This window comes from Chelmon rostratus, chromosome 10 (assembly GCF_017976325.1).
Source record: "Chelmon rostratus isolate fCheRos1 chromosome 10, fCheRos1.pri, whole genome shotgun sequence".
NCBI lineage: Eukaryota > Metazoa > Chordata > Actinopteri > Chaetodontiformes > Chaetodontidae > Chelmon > Chelmon rostratus.
This window is the reverse complement of record NC_055667.1, coordinates 26018263-26032297: the sequence shown is the minus strand read 5'-3', so window position 1 is coordinate 26032297 and position 14035 is coordinate 26018263. Positions and strand designations below refer to the sequence as shown.

The following is a 14035-nucleotide window of genomic DNA, read 5'->3' as shown; positions in this document are numbered from 1 at the left end:
TTTAAGCGGTTTATAATTAATTATTGATCAGTTGCTGATCTGGTTACAGTGATGATGATGATGATGATGATGTGTTTCAGAACTGAATGCCGTCCGTCAGAAGAATGTGGTGTTGGAAAGAGATTTTGTCAAAGCACAGAAGGTAATCAATGCTTCATTATTAGGAATTATTAATTTCCTGAAGTCATGTGTGACAGATTTGAAGGTTTTATTTACTAAAAGTAAAGCAATTAACTTTTCACATGAAGCCTCTTAACTTTTTAACAGTTTTTCTCAGATTACCAGTCACTTATTTCAGATTGAATTTATCTCATATTAATCAGTTTGTGTTGATTGATTATTGCTTATGTTTTTCTGACTCCTCAGGCTTTGAATAAGAGCAAGAAAGCTCAGGTGAGTTTTTCTTGTTTGGCTGTTATGGTTACTGCTGGTTTACACTGATCGTCAGCACCCTCTACTGGCCGTCAGCTGCCTCACATGCTGCATGTCTATCACTGGCTGCACAATTGACTTTTCTTGGAAGTTATATTTTAGGCACATTTTATATCTAGATGTTTTGTTTTAAACCTGCAAGTTTAGTTTAAGTATTTTTAATATTGCTTTATTTATATGATGAACTTCACAAAGTGTGTGAGTTTTTCTATATTTCTATACACAGATTGTTGCAGCGTTAATCTAGTTTTTGTACAAAGACAGTGAAGACGTTTGTTTGTAGAATATGAGCATTCATTCATCCATTCTAACGCTGGCTGTTGTTGTAGGAAGTGGATGCGTTGCTGAGTGAGAACGAGATGCTTCAGGGGAAACTCCACAGTCAGGAGGAAGACTTCAGACTACAGAACAGCACACTGATGACTGAGCTCTCCAAGGTAACTCTCACTTTGTTTTCTGTCACCAGTAACGGATTGAATAAACTTTATTGAACTGACGCAGGAGGAGCAGCTCGTTAGCGGAGCAGCAGGTGCTTCAGAGCTCCAACAGTGTCACGCAGGATGCATTCAGGAACAGTACTGAGTGTGGGTCACCTGTGTTTTGGCAGCCCAACATTCAGTCAGTATGGTTTATTTGAAGTATAGCAACACGCTCGCTGTCACGTTGTTATGCGTGAAAGGTGAGCTGTTAATCAGCCTGATTGAAATGCAGCTCCTGTGTGGACGCGCTGTCAGAAAAGACCTGACTGAGATTAAACATCTCTTCAGCATGAGTGTTCTAGTCAAGAACATGCAGAACATAAACCATGAAACTGCAGAATTACAGGAACAGGACAGAACAGAGATGTCTGAAGTCAGACGTGTCTCATCGTTCTGATTTTATTCTGTGTGTTTGTCAACCATCACACGTTCTAATGTTGAACCCATCGTTGTCTTTCCCAGCTGTGCACACAGATCGAGCAGCTGGAACAGGAAAACCAGGGCCTGAAGGAAGGAGGAGCTGCCTCAGCATCCAGCCCTCCACCCAACCCCACCTCCAGTCCTGTTGATGGAGAACTCCTTCGCCTCCAGGCTGAAAACTCCACCCTTCAGAAGAAGATGAAAGGTGTGTTTCATCTTTTCACAGCTGTGACGCGTTGGCGGACGATATAGCACCTTTTCTGTTTGGTGGGAAACATTTTAATTCCTTTTTAATTCCTTCTTAAGTTAAGTCTTCTTTTATTTTATTGTCCTGCAGCCCTCCAGGAGCGCTTTGACAAAGAGCTCCAGAGGCAGGTGGTCGCCCAGGGCAACCAGGGCGCTACCACGGAGACCGACGGGTCAGCCAGCACCAATGGAGTCTCTGATGTCACAGGGGGAGGGGAGGAGCCAGCAGCGGAGGCAGCGAATGACAGACTGGAGCAGGTGATTGACAGGAAGTGTTATTTTTTAATGGTGGCACACCCCCACACGCAGCTGTTAATGAGATGAATGTGTTAACGACGTTTTACTCACTGATTTGTCAAAAACTGTCGGCTAGTAACATCTTATAATGACCAGTCGCCAAAAAGAGAAATAAACTGTGAGATTAGCACCAACAGAAGCTTCAACATTTGATCATTTGTATAAAAGTGTGTCTGCATGTTTTTTCTCAGACGGAGGCTCAGCTGGAGCACACAGGGAAACAGCTCCATGGTGAGTTCATGCTTTCTTTTTCTCACTTAAAACAATAACTCTGTTCCTCTCATGTGATCCTTCACTGCTCTCTGGTCTGATAAAAAATAATGTGCTGCTTATTTCACCTTTTCTCCCGGTGAAGTCACAGAATGAGAAACAGACTCGTTCCTTGATTCACAGACCGGCGAAGCGTTTGAATTTCACATGAGGAGAAACAGGAGTTCTCCTCTTCCTCAAGCCGTCACTGAGAACACACTGTGCTGAGGTTCTTTCTGAATTTATGTATCAGATTGTGTCAATTATCAGATTATTTTCAGCATCGTTTAGATCAGGGGTCGGGAACCTTTTTGGCTGAAAGAGCCATGAACACCACATATTTTTGAATGAAATTCCAGGAGAGCCATACAATATGTTTAAAACTGAAAATACAAGTAGGATATTTCGATGCAAATGCAGCATGGCGTGTGTCAAAGTGCCGCTTTATATTTGACCGCTTCATAGATGCAATTTTATCATTGCATATTAGACACACAGCAGAACCAGCTTTCTCCACAAAGACAAATTCCTCTGTCCATTCCTGCTGAAAAGTACGATACTCGTCGTCTTTTTTTTCTTTTAGCCATCTTCTCAGAAGCGTGTCAAAAATTAGTTAGCTGACAGCGGGATTAACGACAAGCCGTAGTGTGCCCCTTTGCGCATGCGCACATCGACCGCTATTTTCGACAGCAAAATACGGCAGCCTCACTTAAACAGTGCCTGTCACTACCCGATCTGCGTTGCCTCATCTGCGTTGCCTTTGTGATTGATGGATAGATAGATAAATAAATAGACACAACGACATGTATGTTTGCCACTTTCCCACTGAAATGACTGCGAACCGGCTTTCTAGTCGCTGGCTCGCGCGTGCGCAAAGGATTTGTCTGCGAGCCAGATGCGGCCGTCAAAAGAGCCACATCTGGCTTGCGAGCCATTGGTTCCCAACCCCTGGTTTAGATCATCATCATATATTCTGGATTTTTCTTGTTGTCATCAAATCTCATGTTTTGACCCAAACCAACAACAATGTTCTGTCAGTACTTCCTGACTTCCTGTCTGTGGCTCTCAGCTCCCATTGGCTCCTACTGAAGATATAAATGTATAAAAGCAGTCAGAAATCTTTAGATACATTCACTGCTGGTTTGCACAGGAGATTTACTGACAAAGGAAAAATAAGAGTATCAGCACATTGTCCTTTAACGCACACAGTGCAGTGTGTTTGCATGTTAAAATGAAGGTCAGGCTCTGTTTATTTACTCCATCTGATCAACACCTGTGTCAAACCGTCAAACGGCCAAACTGTTTGCCGGGAGTTGAAACTTGCTGCAGAAAGACGTCACAGTGATGTTTTTAACGTGTTAATGCAGCTGAGAGCAGAGACTGATGGTGTGTTCAAGGACACGCCAGACAAGAATCTCTGAGATGTCAGCTTTGATGCAGGTCTAATTATGTGCTGACACCTGGTGAATAGAAGAAGAGAAATACAAGCAAGCAGAGAGATAAAACAGTTTGTCAATCAGTTGATTGAGTTGAATTGACCTTTAATATCAATTAATGGTAATTTGTAAAACAAAGTCACAGAGCTGAAGCCGTTTAATTTATTTGTATGTGTGCATGTTAATATTGGACTAAAATGAACAAATCAAATGGATGGTAGGAAGCTGAATACTTGCATACTTACAGCAATCTACCATACCTTCCTTTTCACTTCAGTGTCCCTAAACGCATCACTACATCCTCCTCCAAACATCATTAACACACAGTGAAAACATCACTTTGATTAAGGTTGACTGAACGTGGACTGAAACTCTGCAGCAACTTTCAAAGCTAACAGTCTAGAAGCTGCTGTGTGATTTGCTCCTGATAACAGAGTATTATGTGAACTCATCAGTGTTGCCCTTCATGATGCGTGTTACCCTGAACTCTCAAATATGTGCTGTTGTTTACCTGCAGAAAGGCTTGAATCTGTTACAGTTTACAGCACGATTCAGCTCCACCTCCCCTGTTGTTGTTCTGATCTGGTTTCTGTATTTGAGAATGAAGGGTGACGTTGCAGCCCGGCTTTATTGAAGCGTAGAGCAGCTAGCTGGCTCAGGGCAGACACACACTACAAGCTGAGTGAAGAGCAGCTCAAACTGTTCAACACTGAACACCTGCAAACATGAACGAGGCTTCCAAGAAATACCAGGATTCTAGAGTCTAGACTCCCAAATCTGGTGTTTTCTGGCAAAGCTGCAAAGCCAAAACGAATTTAGACGTCTTAACTTGATGTGACTTTTATTACTAGTAAATCTTTTATTTCCAGACGCGGCTGGGTGTCACGCTGACTGAGTGCAGCAAGTCATCGTCAAATTTCTGCACACACAATGTTGTTGACTGATTCATGAGTTCCTGACTGAAAGTTTTAAATACTAAAATGTGGAAAACTTTATAGATATACTGAGCCTCTTTTCTGCTTAAGGTAAAGAGGGAATGATGTTAATTTGCAGTTTAAATATCATAAATGGCAGTCATGAGTCATAATAAAGTCATAATAAAGTCATAATTGTCGGATGTCGATGTAAAGAGGATTGTGGCTTGCTGCTGCGGTTATTTGTTGCAGTAAAGTTTTGACGACAGCCGGACAAATGAACTGACCTGAATGAGTAAACCAGTAGAGTTCAGATAAACACGCTGTCAGTGAACGCCTCTCCAACAGACGGTGCAGGTTTCACAGTCGATGTTTGACTTTGCAGCTCAGCCACAAAGTGCCAGGCTCAGATGTGGTCGAGCTCCCCCAGAGAAAGGTGTGGAGTGAGGAGCTGGTGTAGTGTGTGTCTGGCCTAACAGACTGCCCCTGCTGTGTGCGGCGCCCCCTTTAGGCCTGTCAGAGAAGAGCGTAGAGAAGATTGTAGCTAAGCAGGCAGCGCTAGGCTGGTCGGCTGCTCTCTGTCCAATAACTCACTGCTTTGGACCAGAGCTGGAGATGGCACTGAACACCGAGCAGGAGGAGAAGAGGCTGCTGAGGGAGCAGATCCTCAGCCTGGAGGTACTCACACACACACACCTGAGAAACACACACCTGACAGACACACAGACACAGACACATACCTGACACACCTCAGAAATATACCTGAGAAACACACACCCATGACACCCATGTACACACCTCAGAAACACTTGGTTCATGGTGTATTTCCTGTATTGATCGTATCGGTCTCATTAGGATGTTATTGGCTGTTATTGGTCAGACTCTTCGATCTGATCTGCTTCTCTGCTTCTGAACAATGAAGAACAGACCTGAATGTGAAGGGACTCACTGCTGGATTAAAGAGGAGCTGCTGTTAATCTGAACGTCTACAAGAACCTGATTCATGACATCAGCTGACTGAAACTAATCAGACAGTCACATACAGTTAGCTTTTGGTTTTAGCTTGTTCGTAGCCAGTAGCAGTTAGCCTAGCGAGCTAACATCTGTCAGTCCATGGCCTCTGCACTGCTGCCCCTCTGGAGGAGACAGTATGATGATACTCTGTATGAATAAGTGGCACCGGCAGGACATTTTACAGCATTCAACAGCACAGAGGTCTATCAGTCTGTTCCAAAAAGGTACAGAGTCATTAAAAGACTTCCTTTAACAACAGGCAGCAGATTAAATGACACGAAAAATGAAAATAGATCAAATAACAATGGTGGCACATGTTGTGAGGAAGCTAATTAATTCACGACTGGAACATCAGGAGCATCTGTAGATCAATGGAAGACTGCAGCTCCTTAATTAACACAGTTTGTAAAATGTTCCCACACATGTGATTCATTATGATTTTTTTTGATCACTAGAGATGCTGGATTGGTTTGACACACGACCACAAATCTGAGCAGTGTGTGTCTGGATTATTAATTAGAAGTCATTGTGTGATCTGCAGGATTACTAAAGGTGGAAGGAGATAATCGTCCGTCCTGAGTCTGTCCTCGTCACAGAGTTCTGTCCCAGTTTACAGTTTAATCAATGCTGATGTGAGAAGACGAGGAGGAGACTTTGAGACTGACTCATAACTGTGAAAATAACACAGCTGTTATTGTGAGTCAGGTGAACACGCGGTGATTTCTCAGATTAATGCAGGCTGTGAAATGAGCTGTGACCTTTCAGTCAGCATTCATGGTCATCTTCACGATGACTGCTGGCTTCGAGGTCTCTTTAGCGTGTAAATCTCATGTTTGATGCAGCCACATTAATTAGTCTGAGGGTGAAGTGAAGCTTCAGCTCACCGCGCTGATGCTCTGTAGTTAGTTTGGACTCAAAGTGTGTTTCTCTGATAACTCTTAACGTGTCTGTCTTCTGTCTGTCTTCCTCCAGGCGTCCAAACAGGCTGAAATCACCAAACTGCTGGAAGAGATAACAAAGGTAAATTCACCAGAGACTGATCATTAAAGGGCCTCGCTCATGCTTTAAGAAGCATCAACAACACCAGATTTAAAAACTCTGTTGGGTCTTTGCTTTATTTTGCCATAAACATGCCGGCGAGTGACTGTTTATCAGAATGTAATATTTTAAAGAATATTACAGAGCTGTTAATTCTGTCTGTCTCTCTGCCTGTCTGTCCTCCAGCTGTCTGACAAGTTAAAGAAGAAACAGGAGAGGTGAGACGCCGTCAGTCAAACACGTCTGTAGCTCAGTTTTCTGCTTGTGTTATGAAACAGAACCTGTAGACCCTCCTCCAGTGTGATGGTAACAGCCTGAAGTCACAGGTGAGGTTTGTATCTGTGAGATGAAGTTCCAGGTCTTCTCCTCTGGGGGGCGTTAAAGGAACATGAAGAGCTGGAGCAGTCAGAACGGACGTTAGACACAGAACTGATCAGACTGCTGATCGTAAAGTTTGTGTTTCTGTCGTTGTGTTGCAGTTTTCAGCGTCTGCAGGGAGAGAAGGAGGTTCTGTACAACGACAGCAGGTCAGAGCTGCACTTATACTACTGCTGCTACTACTATTACTATTACTACTACTACTACTATTACTACTACTGCTGCTGCTACTACTATTACCATTACTACTGCTGCTGCTACTACAGTAGTATAAGCTGCTCCTACTATTACTATTACTACTACTACTTCAATTACTACTACCGCTGCTGCTACTACTATTACTATTACTACTGCCACTACTGCTTCTACTGCTACTACTACTACTACTACTGCTCCTACTATTACTACTACTACTGCTGCTGCTCCTACTATTACTATTACTACTGCTGCTACTGCTATTACTATTACTACTACTGCTGCTACTACTACTATTACTACTATAACTACTACTGCTGCTGCTATTACTATTACTATTACTACTACTGCTACTACTATTACTTTTACTACTACTGCTGCTCCTACTATTACTATTACTACTACTACTACTATTACTACTGCTGCTGCTACTACTATTACTATTACTACTGCTTCTACTGCTACTACTACTATTACTACTATAACTACTGCTGCTGCTCCTACTATTACTATTACTACTGCTGCTACTGCTTCTACTGCTACCACTACTACTGTTGCTACTACTATTACTATTACTACTACTGCTGCTACTACTATTACTATTACTACTACTACTGCTGCTTCTACTATTACTATTACTACTACTACTGCTGCCACTACTATTACTTTTACTACTGCTGCTACTGCTTCTACTGCTACTACTACTACTACTGCTGCTACTACTATTACTATTACTACTACTACTGCTGCTACTGCTTCTACTGCTACTACTGCTACTGCTGCTACTACTACTACTACTACTACTACTACTGCTACTACTACTATTACTATTACTGCTACTGCTGCTACTACTATTACTATTACTACTACTGCTGCTACTACTACTACTGCTATTTCTATTACTACTGCTACTAATGCTTCTGCTGCTACTGTTACTACTAGTACTAGTTCTACTACTGCTGCTACTGCTACTGCCAACACTACTACTGCTACTGTTACTACTAGTACTAGTTCTACTACTGCTACTACTAGTACCAGTTCTACTACTGCTGCTGCCACTGTCACTGCTAGTGCATCTAATACCACTACTCCTACTGCTGCTAATACTATTATTACTATTGCTACTGCTACTACTGCTACTGTTACTACTAGTACTGTCACTGCTACTGTCACTACTACTGCTACTACTACCACTACTGCTACTGCTGCTACTGGTACTGTCACTACTACTGCAACTACTACTTCTACTGCTGTCAATGGTGTAACTCCTGCTACTGTGACAGTACTATATACTGTACTGCTTTTGCTTCTACCAGTACTACCACTACTGATACTTCCACTGTTACTTGTACTGCTTCTGCTAATACTGCTGCCTCTACTACACTACTAATGTTAATGCTACTGCGACTATTTTACCATTACTGCTAGTACTACTACTACTATTACTACTACTACTACTGTTGCTTGTACTATCATTACTGCTGCTAATACTGTTGCTACTGGCACTGTCACTCCTTGTCCTGTAGGTGCAGCAGCTGTGTTACTGCAGCTTGTATGACTGCAAGTCTCATGATGTTGCACATGTTCAGCAGATGTTGACATGTTGTTTACTGTCTGTTTCTCTGCAGGACAAAGATTGATGAGATCAACCAAAGGAAAGAAGAAGAGCTGAAGGCCATGAACATCCGCATCCAGAAACTACAGTCAGACCTCATGGCAGCCAATCAGGTCAGACCTCAATGACACAGCCGGAGGTGGAAGAAATACTCAGAACTTTTACTTTTCAGTAGAAGTAGTAAATACCACTTTGTAAAAATACTTAAAAGGTTTTTAAAATACTTGAAGTCCTGCTTTCAAAGTCTTTAATTAAAGTACAAAAGTATTAGCATCAAAATATACGTAAATTAGGAAAAGTAAACGTACTCATTATGCAGAAAGCCCTTTTCACTTTATAGTATCTGTTGCGTCAGTGATAATTACTGATGCATTCATGTGTCACTGTAATGTTGCAGCTGGTGAAGGTGGAGCTCATTTCAAATACTTTTTATACTATATATATATATATAATCTGAATCTGTAACTTAACTTAACAGTACTTAAGTTTCACTCCATCACTGCAGACAGCAGTGAGCCTTTTCTGTAGCTGCTGACTTCACGTGTTGTTCAAATCCAAGTGACTGACTTGTGTTTGTGTTGTGGTTCAGGTGACAGCTGAGCTGAGAGAGCAGCTGCAGAGCAAAGAGAAGGAACATGAAATGGCTGTGCACACTCTGAAAGACCAGGTAAAGCACACAGACACCATCAGGAAACAGGAAGAGTCAGTTAGAAATGACTTAACAGAAAGAATGATAGTTTAAATGCTGGCAGGAAACATCTGAGGAGCAGAAAGGCCTATGATGGAGCGACTGACCACCTTTTGCCTGTCAGTTCGCAGGAAGAGCCTGTGAGCCTATACTTTGGGCAAAGAAAGCCTTCCAGGAAGATTTCCACACACATCTTCAGATCTCACTTTTTTTAGATTCTTATGCACATGTAGATGTTCTTGCGCACAATTAATGGATGGAGATACAGTTTCACAGCTGTCCTCACATAATTGCAAGTAATGAAGCTACACCGTTGGCTCCATACCGATCAATAAATTGGAAAAGAAGTGTGAAATAAAACCTGTGGAGTTGTTTTTCATCACAGTTAGTGTGAGTGAGGCTGAGGGCTGAGGAGGTGGTCTTGTGTCCTTCCTCCCTGGAAGCAGACGGGGGTTGAAGGGAGGAGGCGAGGTTTTCTGGGAGGGATTTGACTAAAACTGATGACTGTAGGAACTCCTCGCTGTTCTCTCACTTTTCCTTCAAGATGTTTCCCTGCCAAAGTGACTCAGTCATGAAAAATGGAATCCTGTTCACTGTGAACAATGTTAAGTCAGGGATAATGCCCGGCGGGGTGTCCATTATCAGGAATTAATGGAGGACAGGGAGGCCAGAACCATCCGATGTGCAGACTCTGCAGAATCCATTTGTTTCTGATCATGGAAGCCTTGAAGGGCAGTTTCCACCTTACACACCATGGTCAGTTGCCAAAGGATACAAATTAAGGCCATCAATTTGTATTTTCATGTGCTTTGCAATCAAAACCAGAAGTTTTTCAGAAGCCGTAAGTCAGTTTCCATGGTAACACTTTGGGTTTGTCTAATGGGTCTGCTATGAGCCAGAAAAGCTAATGTTAAAAGATAAGATAAGATAAAACTTTCTTAATCCCCAGCCGGGCATTACAGCAGCATATAATAGCAGTGGGAAGAAAAATAGCAGCTGAGATGGAGAACATTCGAACCCCCCCCCCCCCAAAAAAAAAACGAAATAAAAGGTAGACAAACAGAACTAATGTTATGCTAGCAGGGGCAATAACACTACATATGTACAGTAACAGTTGGGTTAGGGTTAGTCACGTCCTTCACGTTGTTTGTAATTTTATATCACAGCATCGGTATATACCACGGCGCAGTGATTGTTCTGTAGGTGTTCTGGTTCATTATCACCACCAACTGTCACTGTCAGGTCACATGACAATGTGGTAAACAGTCCTGCTGAACAGATCATGTGACCGTCAGGCAGCAGGATGCTACATCATGCTGCAGCCCTGAGTATGTAGCAGAGACACTAAAGCGGTTTTCTCATATAAACTCTGGACATCCGGACATAGTCCAGAACCTCACAGACATATGATGGAAAAATGGTTGTTCGGTATCACTTTGGGTGTTTTTCTGCCTGCTGCTCTCAGTCTGTGTGTCTGACTTCTTCTGTCCTCTTCTTGTCCTCCTGTTTCTGTCTTTGTCTTCTTGTTCTTTGTTTCTTTTACCTTTCTGTTTTCATTGTTTTTGTTGTGTCTATCCCTCTTCTCTTGTTTTGGTTTTTACTTTTGTTGCCTTTGCTTTGTTTTTCCTGCTTAATTTTTACTCTGTTGGTTCTCTTATCGGGACTCCCTTGGTTTCTTTCTGTTCTTTTTGGTTCTTTTTGTCCTGTTCTCTCTGCTGCCATCTGCCTGTGGTGCGTTGGTACTGCAGGTAGCCAATCAGAGTGCAGTCAGTCAGGAACAGGTGGACAACATCCTTCAGGAGAACGATGCACTGAGGACAAACCTAGCAGCTCTAGAACAGGTAATAAACCTGGAGAACTTTATCTGGAAACCGTACTCCAAAACACTCTTCTGTGTACTGACCTCACTGCCGTATAACAGGTAATATTCCTGGAGAACATTACATAGAACCAGAGCAAGAAACAGTTCAGTTTGGAGCTTAAACCCTAGAACAGGGCTGTGAGGAAAAACCTTGTTGCTCAGGAGCTGCTAATGTACCTGAGGATGTGACTTTGATCCTTTTGGTTTTGACTGTTTCAGAACTAGTAATTATACTTTAAAAGCATCCTCTGGAACCTAATTTATAAACCCAGTCAGAAAAGCTCAATTCTCAAATACATCATAGCTCTTAAACAATATGCTGGAATTAATGGGATGTGGAGTACCTTGACCCAGAAAACGTATCTAGAACTGATGGTATACTTGCTGTAAAATATGCATTTAACATCAAGTTGAGAATCAGTGCACCTCTGATTCTAAGTGAAAATATCTAGAACTGGAACTGGAACCCCTCAAACAGGAGAACAGGGTACCGAGGACCAATCTGCACACTCTCAAACAAGTAATTTTATCTTTGACTTAGGACCTAGAACTGAGGTCCCTTTTGATTAGTTCACTGAAACTAACTGAAGTCATCAAAACCTTGTCTAGAATCTTTAATGCAGTTCTGGATTAATGCAAAAGTAATAACTGGGTAATTGGTATAAATCTGTTGTAGAACAAGTAAAAAATTTTAGATCTACTGTATTGTCTGCCCTTAATGTTGGGTTTATAATACGCTGTAGCCCTGATCCTGAACAGAATTATCTAGAACACCTTACTCAGTATGGACTTCTAACCCATTTTATAGGAAAACAGTGCTCTGAGGACCAATCTGTGTGCTCTTGAACAGGTAATTAAATCACAGACCTAGAACAATTTTCTAGAACCTTAACCTGTGATTGATTAATGTAGGCCCCCAGGATCTTGCATAGTACTCTTTAGTTAATTAGTACAAAGCAAGACCCCTGTGAAAATTAACAACTCTGAAACTGACTGACAACCCTAACTTCAGCTGCAATTAATAATAGGGACAGAACATTTAGTACGTAACTTCATCATTAACAGCAAAGTCAGGACTCATTTGTTGGAGTACTTGTGTGTTGTAGAACAAACAATGAGATAAACCTTGTCTAGAATGCAACATAGTGATCTCGAGAGGGACTTAAGCATTTTTCACAAATGAGTATAAGGCAAGGGGCATTTAGTTAGTTGTAGTCTGCAACCTCACCACTAGATGCCACTAAATCCTCCACACTGGTCCTTTAAATCTTTCATCAAGTATGTGTGTCAAGTGCTTTCTTAGTTCTTTGTACCATCTTGCTTCAAACTAGTGATTTCCTGGGTTGCACAAGTAAAGTTTTAGAAATTTTTAAAGAAATATTCCAACAGAAGGAATTCCTGCATTGTGACAAGCCTCAGAATGAACTCAGTCATTGTAACAAATTAAAAATCATTTTGTAATTTAATTACGTACCACCGTCACATGTCAGCACATGGATATTAGCATGCTAACGTTAGCGTTGTCAGTTGGTTCGGTTAGCTACACACAGTCACACCTGGCAGTTAGTGGGACTCAATATTTAGGAACAACTAATCTTCACGGAAGAACTAGTTTGTGAGCTTCAACCACTTTTAATTTAGTGATAAAAGTAAGCAAACACTGATCACTGTTAGCTTGAGGCTAAATTTGAACTCCAGCAACCCTGACCTCAATAGAACTCCAGAATTCACATAAAACCTGAACTCGAACCTTGTGTGTGTTCTCTGAGTCGTTCCTCTCCATCTCACCTGCTGCACTGACTCTACTCCATCTAACTCTAGAACTCTATCATCATCCACTGCACAGTAGATAACATCAGATTAGCATGAGATTGAAGAAGGTAACAGTTTTCTGTCATCAGTTGTCAGATATCATCTCATGCCATCTGTTGTCCTCTGCATTCAATCGCTATTGTTACTGCTGTTTACTCATTACTTTCATTGTTTTTCATCATCTGATATCTTCTGCTGTCACCTTTAACCTACTTTGTTCCATCGATTGTCTTCCACTGTTTTAGATTTTGTGTTGTGCGTAATGTTCATGTCAGCTCTGTACTGTCTCTTTAATCATCCTCATCAGCAAACTCTGCACGAATTGGTGGTGAATTTAAGCAAATTCTGATACTAAATAAAGTTTTAATTTCGTGTGCAGATCCAGACGGTGAAGACGCAGGAGATGAATCTGTTGCGTGAGCAGCAGGAGGCGCTGACGGCTGAACTGCAGCAGAGACGAGCTGAACAGGAGAGTCTGTTGGCTCAGAGAGACGACCTGAACTCCCAGCTACAGGTAACACACGGACTCAAGCACCAGTCAAGAAGGAAGGATAACTGAAGGATGAAGTTTTCCTTCATGTCTTGAGAAAATTCTCCTCCTTCTTCAGCTAAATAAACTGTTTAAAAAGCAGCTGGAAAATTAATCGTCACAAAGCTGAAAACAGGCTGTTTTTCTGAGATACAAGGTTCTCACAGGACAGCCACGCTATAAACATATGATGATTTTACAGAATATAATGCTGTAGATTAAACCGGCCAACAAGTAGTTCAAATGAGCTTAACATTAATGCAGCAGTAATATTAATCCACAAACATCAGATATGATAGAAAAACACTGACAGCAACATTTTACTGATACATGACGACTTTTACTTAAAGTACTTTAAGTACATGTTGCTGACAATACTTAGATACTTTTACTTAACTAAGGTTTCAATGTTGAATGTGTTTTTGTTATTGT

At 41.6% G+C, this 14035-nt stretch overlaps 1 protein-coding gene across 4 annotated transcripts in view; it reads left to right on the top strand.

Moving 5' to 3' along the window:
- gripap1 (GRIP1 associated protein 1) overlaps positions 1 to 14035 on the top strand; it is a 44374-nt gene that overhangs the window by 4584 nt on the left and 25755 nt on the right. Inside the window, exons 3-17 of one of the 4 annotated variants that reach the window (XM_041945989.1) lie at positions 81 to 142; positions 367 to 393; positions 762 to 869; positions 1374 to 1536; positions 1669 to 1835; positions 2066 to 2105; positions 5081 to 5151; positions 6460 to 6507; positions 6712 to 6743; positions 7005 to 7052; positions 8727 to 8826; positions 9303 to 9380; positions 11150 to 11242; positions 12071 to 12112; positions 13454 to 13588. In XM_041945989.1, coding sequence (XP_041801923.1) covers positions 81 to 142; positions 367 to 393; positions 762 to 869; positions 1374 to 1536; positions 1669 to 1835; positions 2066 to 2105; positions 5081 to 5151; positions 6460 to 6507; positions 6712 to 6743; positions 7005 to 7052; positions 8727 to 8826; positions 9303 to 9380; positions 11150 to 11242; positions 12071 to 12112; positions 13454 to 13588 — 1214 coding nt within the window. Of the gene's footprint in view, positions 1 to 80; positions 143 to 366; positions 394 to 761; positions 870 to 1373; positions 1537 to 1668; positions 1836 to 2065; positions 2106 to 4984; positions 5152 to 6459; positions 6508 to 6711; positions 6744 to 7004; positions 7053 to 8726; positions 8827 to 9302; positions 9381 to 11149; positions 11243 to 12070; positions 12113 to 13453; positions 13589 to 14035 lie in introns of all 4 variants that reach the window. The other 3 variants (XM_041945987.1, XM_041945988.1, XM_041945990.1) reach the window with 3 other exon arrangements.